General features: G+C 41.6%; 1 protein-coding gene across 1 annotated transcript in view; it reads left to right on the forward strand.

Annotated features, from left to right (window-relative positions):
• FAM154A (family with sequence similarity 154, member A) overlaps positions 1 to 11,700 on the forward strand; it is a 26,103-nt gene that overhangs the window by 3,515 nt on the left and 10,888 nt on the right. Inside the window, exon 2 of the mRNA XM_006864504.1 lies at positions 2,228 to 2,407. Coding sequence (XP_006864566.1) covers positions 2,228 to 2,407 — 180 coding nt within the window. The remainder of the gene's footprint in view (positions 1 to 2,227; positions 2,408 to 11,700) is intronic.

Consider the following 11,700-nt stretch of genomic DNA (forward strand, 5'->3'; position numbering starts at 1 on the left):
GAGTATTCTTCCTTTTTGGTTTTCTCACTCCAGATCTTTGAAGAATTCACAATATTTGATCTTGTCTTCTCGAGCTGCTGTTTGAAATTTTCTGTTCAGTTGTTTTACATCCTCATTTTTTCCATTTGCTTTAGATTATCTATGCTGGAGAACAAACAAGTTTCTGAGTCTCTTCTGATGTCCATTTTGGTCTTTTTTCTTCTTTCTTGTCTTTAAATGACTGCTTTCTTTCTGTATAATGTCATTCCACAATTCTTCTGGTCTTCGGTCATTAGTGTCTAATTCTTCAAATCTGTTCTTGAAATGACCTCTAAATTCAGGTGGATATGTTCAGGGTATACTATTTTGGCTCTCGTGGACTTGTTTTAATTTTCTTTAGCTTTAACTTGAACTTGTATATGAACAATTGGTGGTCCTTTCCACAGTCTTCTCTTGGCCTTGTTTTGGCTAATGATATGGAGCTTTTCCACTTTCTGTTTCCATAGATGTAGTCAATTTGATTTCTGTGTATTTCCTCTGGTGAGGTCCATGTGTATAGTCATTTTTTATGTTATTTTAAAAAGGTATTTGCTGTAAAGGTAGACGTTTTGTAGCAAAAGGAGGGGAGTGACTGACTTTGCAGTCTAGGAATGGAGGTCCCTGGGACCACCAAGGGAGAAGAGCAGAGAGCAGGACCCTACCCAGAGAAGCAGTGATGCCAGAGATGGAGGCAGAGACGATGAGGTGAAGAGATGGAGCGGCTGGGGACTTTAGATCCAGAAAGGGAGAGGGGCTGTGTGCTGATGAACGGGGGAGGGGAGGGTGGGCTTGTAGGGTATACGCTTTGGTTGGTTGATGTTGCATGGAGGGGATTGTAACCATGGCAATAAAAGGATTTACAATAGGATGAATGTAAAGCTAATGTTCTCCCATGTAAACTATCACATAATTCACAATAAACCATTAAAAAAAAAAAAAAAAAGGTGTTTGCAATGAAGAAGTCATTGGTCTTGCAAAGTTCTGTCATGTGATCCTGCAGCATTGTTTCTATCACCAAGGCCATCTCTTCCAACTACTGATCCTTTCTCTTTGTTTCTACTCTTTGCATTCTAATTGCTAGTAATTATTAATACATGTTAATTGCATGTTTGATCAACTTCAGACTGAAGAAATTGGTAGAATCCTTCAATTTCATCATCGCTGCCTTTAGTGGTTGGGGCGTAAATTTAAATAATAGTTGTATAAACTGGTCTTCCCTGTAGGAGTATACATATTATCCTGTCACATACAGTGTTGTACTTTAAGCTAGATCTTGAATGTGACACCATTTCTCTTCAATTTGCCATTCCCAGTATAGTAAATTTTGTGATTATCAGATTCAAAATGCCCAATACCAGTCCATTTCAGCACACTAATGCCTGTTGTTGTTGTGTGCCATCAAATCAGTTCAGATCCATAGCGACCCTGCATAGGGTTTCCAAGGAGCTGTTGGTGAGCTTGAACCACCAACTTTGCAGTTCAAATGGCTTTGCAGTCTGGTGCATGAACCCACAGTGCCACACACTAGTGCCTAGGATATCAATATTTGTGTGTTTCATTTCATTTTGCCAACTTCCAGTTTTCCTAGATTCATACTTTGTACATTCCATGTTCTGATTATTAATGGATGTTTACAACTATTTCTCCTCATGTTGAGTTGTGCCCCATCAGCATATAAAGTCCTGAAGGCTTTTACTCCATTTACGTCATCATGGTCAACTCTTTCCCCATCGTATTTGGAGTATCTTTCAACCTGAGGGGCTCATTTTCTGGAACTATATCTGACAATATTCTGCGGTTATCTGGCAGTATTCCACCACTGTTCATAAGGTTTTCAGTGACTAGATATTCAGAGGTAGTCAGTTCTCCTTCCAAGTCTGTCTTAGTCTGAAAGCTCCTGTGAAACCTGGCCACCGTGGGTGACTCTGCTGGAACTTAAAATACCGGAGGGATAGCTTTCAGAATCACAGAAACACTCAAGTCATTACAATATAACAAAGTGACAGACGAGTGGTGGTCATAGATCGATCATCTTTAATTCTGGTCACTACACATCGCTTAGCAGAGAAAGAAAAAGGCAAAATACTTTTCAGTGCCAGTTACCCATAAGATTTTATAGGTCTGGGTCACATTTTAAGAAGGTAGCCTACCAAACTGGCTCTATTCCTACCAAGAAGGTAACCAACCTGCCTCTGTGTGTCTTTTGTAGGCGACATCACTGTCCACATCTCCCTACCAAGATTTATGATAAGACAGAGAAACCATGTCTCCTCTCCGAGTACACTGAGAACTACCCTACCTATTATTCTTACCTGCCCAGAGAGTCTTTCAAGCCCAAGCTTGAGTACAAGAAAGGATGCATACCGATGGAAGGCCTGACCACATCGAGGTGAGGACAATAGTATTAACTGTATGAATGGACAGCATGGAAGCAGCAAGGTAGGGTCTGGATGAATAATGCTAACACAATAATATTCAGTGAGCTATGCTTTAATGTATAAAATATCTATATTCAGTATTCATACCTTAATGTGAATGTAGAAACTTTGCTTGATTTAGCCTGCAAAATATCTCCCAACTCCCTCTGAAGCAGAAAGGATTCTGTCTTGTTAAGCATAGAGAGACAGAGACTAAGATGATCTACATATTACGGGATTGGGGGTTAAGGAAAGTAATCAGAGATGAAAGGGGGCAGTAAAGGAGTGGAGAGGAAGGGCTGCTGCTGAGAGAAGAATCCAGGGCTTTGGCTGGGAGAGGCCCCAGGACAACCTGGGGTGCTGAAAAAAGCCTTGTGACTAGAGGAAGAATGTGCTTCCCTGGGTGGTGTAAATGGTTAACACACATATTCTAAGTCTACTCAGAGGTACTGTAAAAGAAAGACCTGGAGATCTACTTCTGACAAAGAAACCAAGAAAAACCCTATGGAGCACAGCTCTATTCTGACAGACGTGCGGTCACTGAGTTGGAATCAAACTGATGGCAACTGGTTGAATGGTCTTTAAGAAGTAAGAACAATGAATAATCACTCTTGGCTCCCAAACTGCAATTCTTTAGAACCACTTGGGTCAGCATGTTAGAGTTTCAGAGGTGTCTGTATTGAGAGGGATGGGAAAATGACCAAACCCAGGATGTCTCCCTATGTTGCAAGACCCTTGCAGAATCTAGTGTTCACAGAAAACTTGGTCAGTGACATCCTGCAGTTGGTGGTGACCTGTGACTTGTGACCCAGTGGAGGTGAAACATCTCTGAATGCAGTTGGGCAGGATCTCAGAGTTTGGTCCCCAGGTGAATCTTGGAAGGTTGCTGTACTCTCTCTGCCTTGCCATTCCACACCTCTAAAAGAACCTGGCTTCTGTGGAGGGGACGGAACTATGTATGGACTTTGTTCCAGTGCAGGGTTTGCATGCAGAAGTGCCCAAGACATGATGGCTTTCCTTCTTGTTGCTCTCCCTTTGCTTTGTAATTCTGTGCATTTTGATGAAATGTCCCAGGTGGTTTAGGGGAAGCAGAGCATTCCCAACTTCATCCTGTATTGTTTTCTCCCCATGGTGTTCCTTGGTTGCTAGGTGATCCTCCCCAGGATAGCTTCTCTGTTGAAGTTTTGGGTTGGAGATGTGAACCCCCAGAGCCCCAGGAAGTCCATGTCAGAACTATGGATGGAGGACCCAGGGGCTGGGGAACAAAGCCAAGGGATTTTTGAGTTTGTTGGAACCCACTGGGCAGGAGCAGCTTGAGAGCTGGAGGAGTGAAGGCCCTTGTCTTATGTTGGGTATGAGTTAGATCACTTTTAAGCAGTTATTTAAAGTGATTCAAGTGCAGTATTCCTGGATTATGGTCCGTTAAAAATTATTATTCAACTGTGCCTTCAATCATATTTTTAAAAATAATACAAACCTTAAAGTTGGGAATTAATTTTGGCCCAAACTAACCATTCTTGGTTTTTATGAGTGCAAAGATCACAGCGGAGGTGCAAAACAGTTGACACAGTGAGCTGCTAACTGAAAGGTTGGATGGTCAGGTCCACCCAGAGGCACCTCAGAGGAAAGGTCTGGGAACTTGCTTCCTCCAAATCAGCCATTGAAAACCCTGTGGAGCACAATTCTACTCTGACTCACAGGGAGTTACCATGAGCTGTAATCAACTAGATGATGATGTTTCCCGCTGAGATGTTTCTGACTCACAATGATCCTATATAGGGTTTCTGAGGAGCAGGTGGTGGGTTTGAACCACCAAACTTGTGGCTAGCAGTCCAATGCTGATCCTACAGCACCACACTGGGACTCCTAATCAACTGGATAGTAACTGGTTTCAAAGACCACAACAGATGTGGATATTCCTGGTCATTGCCTTTTATTTTAAGAAACCATGTAAAAGACACATGTATAAGAGTCATGTGATGCGTCGAAAGAACAGTCGCAATGGTGAGGAGTGGCTTGCATTCTTTATATTCATTCTCTGGTACTGATCTTCTTAGGAAATCAAAAGCTTTCTTTGGGATATAAACCACAGTGCAGTTTTGTTGTTGTTGTTGTTAAGTGCCGTCGAGTCAGTTCCAACCCACAGCAACCCTGTATAAGGTTTGCAAGGAGTGACTGGTGATCTTGAACTGCCGACCTTGTCTTTCAAACTGACTTTGCAGTCCAGCGCATTAACCCACAGTGCCACACCAGAAGTCCACAGTGCATCTTTAGATATTGCTATGTTGTTGTTGTTAAATACTGTGGAGTCGGTTCCAACTCATAGTGACACCCTGCACAGGGCTTCCGAGGCTGTACATCTTTACAGGAACAGAAAGCCTCATCTTTCTCCCGCAGAACAGCTGGTAGTTTCGAACTGCCGACCCTTGAGGTTAGCAGCCTGATTCATAACCACTATGCTACCAGAGCTCCTTAGATATTGCTATGTTAGGGACATATTTTCTGTCTTGGAAATATAGAAAAGGATGTTTCAAGGGTTGGATATTGGGCAATGCTACTTTTTTGTGACTCACAAACCTTAGAAGAATGAGCATGAACGTTCTCTCTGGGCAAGTATCCTGCCCATCTCCTAACTTGGAGGTCTCCCAAGCTCTCCTCCTACTGACTCTCTGCAAAACAAAAACTTACCCTCTGATCTGCCCTAAATTATCCTTGCCTTGTGTCACTTACAACAATAAACATACATATCATCCAGAAGTCCCCTCTGCCCCTGCCAGAGTCAGAGTAACAATAAATATCATTCATGTCAAGATGTGGTCAAAGTTAGACGATTGCAAAAACTCAAGGAATTTCCCAGACAAGCTACTAATGGACATACCCAATGCTGCTGAGTCGATTCCAACTCAGAGCACTGATAGGACCAGGTTGAACGATTGCATGGGTTTCCAAGACTGTCAGTCTTGGTGGAAACAGACTGCTACATCTTTCTCCCATGGAGCAGCTAAGCACGTAACTACTATGGCACCAGGGTTCTTCTATGAAGAGTCATAAAGACCTTTCAAAGAGAAAGTGGCCAAGAACAAAAGCTTTGCCCCACCAGAAAGCTATGCAGTCTTGGTGTGGTGCTGCCGGATAATGCAGTGGACTGCAAGTTTGGTGTAAACCACAAGGTTAGTGGTTCAAACTCTCCAGCAGCTCCTTGGAAACTCTACGCAGGGTTGCTATGAGTTGGAACCGACTTCGATAGCACTCAACAACAACAGCAACAACAACAACCTATCAAGTGCCCCATCATGGCCTGCTGGGAACAAGGGTGGGTCAGCCCTGTGTCTACACAGTCACCCCTCTGGTCCTTCGATCCCTGTTACTGGAATGCCCCATTCACTTCCTTATCCAAAGGCTGTCCCTGCTTAATTATTTGAAGTTGGATAGGAGCCTGCCACCTGCTGAATGAGAAAGTCATGTGGCCCAGGGCTTGGCTAGGTTTGATGAGTAAGCCCAGACACAAAAAACACCTGGCTTCTGGAAAGTTATTCTCCCAGCATGAGGCATGCTTACAGCTGCATACAACTTTGCCCATAAATCATGGGGATTTACAGCAGGTGCCACGAAGGGAATGCTCATGGTTTCCAGCCCTTCTTAGAGTGAAACTGTGGTTTATAGCCTTTGGTAATTCTCTCAGATAGGATCCACCTTTCGTTCACACAGACCCGAGTTCAATTTATGAAAAAGAGGTTTGCACTTCAAGCCTCATATCCTCTTAGGAATGTCACCATGTACAATATTTGAGCCCCATTTTGGGATATTATTTCTATTAGCTGAGCCAGCTTCCTAAAATATGGGCAAAATGAATTACCTTAGAAGAAAGAGGTGGGTCTTCAAGATGGTGTTCGACTTTCATCCTAAAGGGAGTGAGACCATGGGTAGTGTGGGATGAGGAAGATGGAATCAGGTTCAGACAATGGATTTGACTTGAGGGCAAGGAGTGGGCAGACTAGTTCCCTTCATTGATTGACGTGGTTCTTTGGCAAATGGAGGAAAGTGACTGTCTTAATGTTCTGATGCCACCAGGCCACCTTTAGTCTAGTGCTGCTTTTACACAGACACCACATATGACTTTGAAAAACAGAAATTTATTTTCTCAGCGTTTCTGAGGCTAGCATTGTGAATGTATGACAGGCTTTCTCTTTCTGTCAGCTCTGGGGGGAAGGTCCTTGTTCCGTGGTGATCTTCATATACTGTGGCATCTATCTGCATGAAAACACAGCCTATACTGATATCACCTCTATAACATAAAAAATAAATTCTTGTTTTAAGTGAGATTACATCCATCAGTATGTTGTTGTTGTTAGGTGCCATCAAGTTGGTTCACACTCATAACGACTTGTAAGTACAACAGAGCCCTGCACCAGCTTCACAATTGTTATGTTTGAACATAACACCTTTGGGGGTCTTTCTGTTTTCCTCTGACCATCTACATTAAAAAGCATGATGTCCTTCTCCAGAGATTGATCCCTTCTGACAATATGTCCAAAGAATGAGAGAGAAGTCTCTCCATCCTTGCTTGTAAGAAGCATTCTGACTGTTCTTCTTCCTCTGGCAGTCCATGGTACTTTCAAATGCATCAATTTTTCTCCAGTCTCCTTATTCACTGTCCAGTTTTCATATGCATATGAGCTATTGAAAATACCATGGTTTGGGTCTTGAAAGTTTTGCTCCATCCATGTCATGAAAGTTGATTCTACTTTGAGAAGGCAACTCTTCCCCAGTTGTATTTCAAGTGCCTCCCAACCTCATCTTCTGGCACTATATCAGAGTGTTCCACAGCTGTTGCCAAGGTTTCCAGTGGCTAACCTTTCAGATGTAGTCTGCCTCTTCTTCTTCTTAGTCTGGCTTAGTCTGGAAGGTCCACTAGAATCTGTCTACCATAGATGTACTGGGATGGGTCACAAAATTTACCTAGCATGGCAAAATAGTTTTCTAGGTTTCCTTTTAGAAGGGTGTCTTTTAACCTTGGGAAGCATTAGAATTATACTTGGAAATGATGTAAATCCATTGATTGACAAAAGGAAAACCCTACAGAAGAGGTTGGGAAGGAGGACAAATCATGAAAGCAGTATCACAGAAGTCAGGAGAAAGAGTACTATGAAAGGAGTGAGAGCATGGATTGGGAAACCATGATTGAATTTGGAAATCGGGTGGTACTTGGTGACCTCACTGAGAACAAGGAATGAATAGAATCAGTTTATGGCAGGTGAATCATGAATAGGAGAAGAGAAAGTAGAGCCCACATCTGTAGACAATTCTTTTCAGAAGAGACAGGGGGAAGGAGAGAACTGAGGACAGGCAGCCCAACCAGGGTGTCTATTTCTTGTTGTTGTTTTCCTTTAGAGATAGGAGACACTGGTGTATGTCCAATACTGAGAGGAAGGAGCCAGCAGGGAAGAAGAGGGTAAACCATATACAGGAGCTGGTTGATAGGGAAGGGAGGTGACTCAGAGCAGGGATGAAGAGATTTGCTTTGAGCAAGAGAAGGAGGGTCTCTTTTAGAAATTGATTCCATTTTTAACATGATGAATCAATCAATGGAATAGACTAGCTAATTCTAAAGTTTGCATAGATAAATCTTAAAAATAGGTTAAAAAAATATTGTTTAGTTTCCTAGCCACTGTGACAAATCTCCATTTCTTCTGGCCCTGGTTTAGTTATGCTGGTGGTTCTTCCTTTTGTCAGTCCCTTGTCTAGCATCTTTCTTTAGTTTTGTCAAATGATTTGAAGTCCAGTTGTTATGACTTCCCCAGCAGGACCACTTTAGCCTTTACTTAACTTTGGATTTAACTTTTGGCCTTCCATACTATATAATTTTTATAGCTACTTACTTATCTACTCTGGGAGGAAACTTATATCTTTGACCTTTTTTTTTTTTTGGTTCATCATCTCAATGGGCACAGGGACTGAAGAAAGTTCCACAGGAAGAAAGGGGGGAGATCCCGTGTTCTTAAAGAAAAAAACAAAAATAATGCTAAATTTGAGCATTTTCTGGGAAGAATAAAATACTTTCCCATGGAGTTGAAAGCTGTAAGAGTATGAGATTGGGGATGTGCTGTTAAATTGTGGTTAATGATAATTTACAGTTAATGTTCTGTACATAAAAACATAATGAGGAAATATAAATTCTCACTAAGTTCACTTTTAACCTATTCTTTACATACAGGCAGTCCTTGGGTTATGAACTTATATACAATCCATATTAATGAACCAACCCCCATAGAACTTATTACATTAAAAATTCAAGGTACATGCAGTGGTTTCTAATAGCAAACAGGCACTACTTTTTGACAGACATGAATCAAAGCATTATTATTGTTGTTGTTGCTAAGTGCCACTGAGTCGGTTTTGACACATAGCTGTAAATATCTGAGGGAGCAGAAAGCCTCATTTTTTCTCCTGAGGAGCAACTCATGGGCTAGAACCACCAACCTTGTGGTTAGTCCATTGCATACCCTACAGAGCTACTGCACTCCTTCCAACATTATTACTATATTGTTGTGTTAAAGATGTTTTGTATATCTTGGAGTGTTATTTCTGTGACGTTTTTATGCATACAAATATATATATTCCACTGTTGTTATTAAGCATCATCGAGTCGGTTCTGACTCGTTGTTGTTGTTGTTGTCAGGTGCCATCGAGTAGGAACCGACTCATAGCGACCCCATGCACAGCAGAACGAAACAATGTTGGATCCTGGGCCAACCTCACTACCGCTGCCACACTTGAGTCCATCAATGATGCCACCTGGCCAATCCATCTTGATAGAGGTCTTCCTCTTTTTCTCTGACCCTCCACCTTACCCAGCATGACATCTTTCTCCAACGATTGTTTCCTCTGGACAATACGTCCAAAGTAGGAGAGACGAAGCTTAGCCATCCTGGCCTCCAGGGAGCACTCTGGCTGCACTTCTCCAAAACAGATCTATTGGTTCTTTTGGCAGTCCATGGCACTTTCAGTATTCTCCAACACCACAACTCAAAGGCATCAATTCTTCTACGATCTTCCTTATTCACTGTCCAGCTTTCTCATCCATATGAGGCTATTGAAAACACAATGGCCTGGGTCAGGCGCACCTTAGTCCTCAAGCTGACATCTCTGCTCTTCAACACTTTAAAAAGTTCCTGTGCAGCAGATTTGCCCAGTGCAATACGTCGTCTGATCTCTTGACTGCTGCTTCCGCGAGTGTTGATAGTTGATCCAAGAAGAATGAAGTCCTTGACAACTTCAATCTTTTCTCCATTGATAAGAATGTTGTTTATTGGTCCAGTGGTGAGGATTTTTGTTTTCTTGACATTGAGATGTAATCCATATTGAAGACTGTGCTCTTTGATCTTCATAAGTAAATGTTTCAAGTTCTCTTTACTTTCAGCGATCGAGGTTGTATTATCTGCATATCGCAGGTTGTTAATGAGTCTTCCTCCAATCCTGATGCCACGTTTTTTTTCATAGAACCCAGCTTCTCGGATTATTTGCTCAGCATACAGGTTGAATAAGTATGGCGAAAGAATGCAATCCTGTCTCACACCTTTCCCAATTTTAAAACATTCAGTGTTCCCATGTTCTGTTCGAACAACTGCTTCTTGGTCTAGGTACAGATTTCTTAGAAGTACAATTAAGTGTTCTGGAATACTCATACTTCTCAATGTTGTCCATAGCTTGTCATGATCCACACAATCGAAAGCCTTTGCGTAGTCAATAAAGCACAGGTAAACATCCTTCTGATATTCTCTGCTTTCAGCCAAGATCCATGGGACATCAGCAATGATATCTCTCATTCCACGGCCTCTTCTGAATCCAGCTTGAACCTCTGGAAGTTCTCTTGTCAATGTATGATTGTAGCCATTTCTGTATTACCTTTAGCAAAACTTTACTAACTTGAGATATCAAAGAGATTGTTTGATGATTTCCACATTCTGTTGGGTCACCTTTCTTTGGAATGGGCATAAACATTGATCTCTTCCAATCAGTTGGCCAGACAGTTGTCTTCCAAATTTCTTGGCAGAGATGAGTGAGTGCCTCCTGTGCCGCCTCACTTTCCTGAAAGATTTCAATTTTTATTCCATCAATTCCTGGTGCCTTGTTCTTTGCCACTTCTTTCAATGCACTTTGGACTTCCTCTCTGAGTATCATTGGCTCTTGTTCATATGGTATCTCTTGAAATGGTTGAACATTAACCATTTCCTTTTGGTACAATGATTCTGTGTATTCCTTCCATCTTTTCTAGATGCATTCTGCATCATTCAATAATTTGCCCAGTGAATCTTTCAATAATGAAAGTTGAGGCTTGAATTTTTTCTTGAGTTCCCCCAGCTTGAGAAATGCTGACCATGTTCTTCCCTTTTGGTTTTCTAACTCTAAATCTTTGCATATTTTGTTATAGTATTTGGCTTTATCTTCTCGAGCTGATCTTTGAAATTTTCTGACTTGTAGCAACCCTTTATAGGGTTTCTGAGGAGAGGCTGGTGAGTTTGAACTGCTGACCTTATGATTCACACTTGACATTGCAACAGATTGCTTATCCCACAGCACCACATTAGAACTCCAAAATATTTAAGAGGGCTTCATAAAGTTCATGGAAAACTTCCATTATCTGTTAATGCTATTTTTCCAAAAACTCTTTGAAGCCATCTTAAACTATTTGACTAGATACAAAACATATGGGATTGTTCAGACTTACATACAAATCTGATTTAAAGATCGATTTAGGAACAGTACTTGTTTGTAATCTGGACCCTGCCTGGAGTTGCATAATTCAGGTAGGTACTGTAAATGAATCAAGGAGCTCTGGTAGCACAGTGCCTAAGCACTTGGCTGGTAACCAAAAGGTCAGTGATTCAAACCCACCAGCCTGCCCTGCTGGAGAAAAATGTGGCAGTCTGCTCATATAAAGACTGACAGCCTTGGAAACTCTATGGGGCAGATCTACTTTGTCTGACAGTGTCTCTATAAGTTAGAATTGACTCCGTCGCAAAAGGTTTTTTTTTTTTGTGTGTGTGTGGTGGTTGTTATAAATGAATCAGATTTTAAATGTAGTTTTCTCTCATCTTTAATCTCTCTTCAGCTCTCTTCTTTTTCCCACCCCCAGATTGTTGACTTCAGTTAGAGCTGATTAATAGACTCAACTGTAGATGCACATCTAAGGAATTTGACTTTTGTGTGGAGGAGATTCAATTAATAATTTCCTTCTCCAAACCTGGAGAGCATGGTTTTTGCT

Source organism: Chrysochloris asiatica, unplaced genomic scaffold (assembly GCF_000296735.1).
Source record: "Chrysochloris asiatica unplaced genomic scaffold, ChrAsi1.0 scaffold00065, whole genome shotgun sequence".
In the NCBI taxonomy this organism is placed as follows: Eukaryota; Metazoa; Chordata; class Mammalia; order Afrosoricida; family Chrysochloridae; genus Chrysochloris; species Chrysochloris asiatica.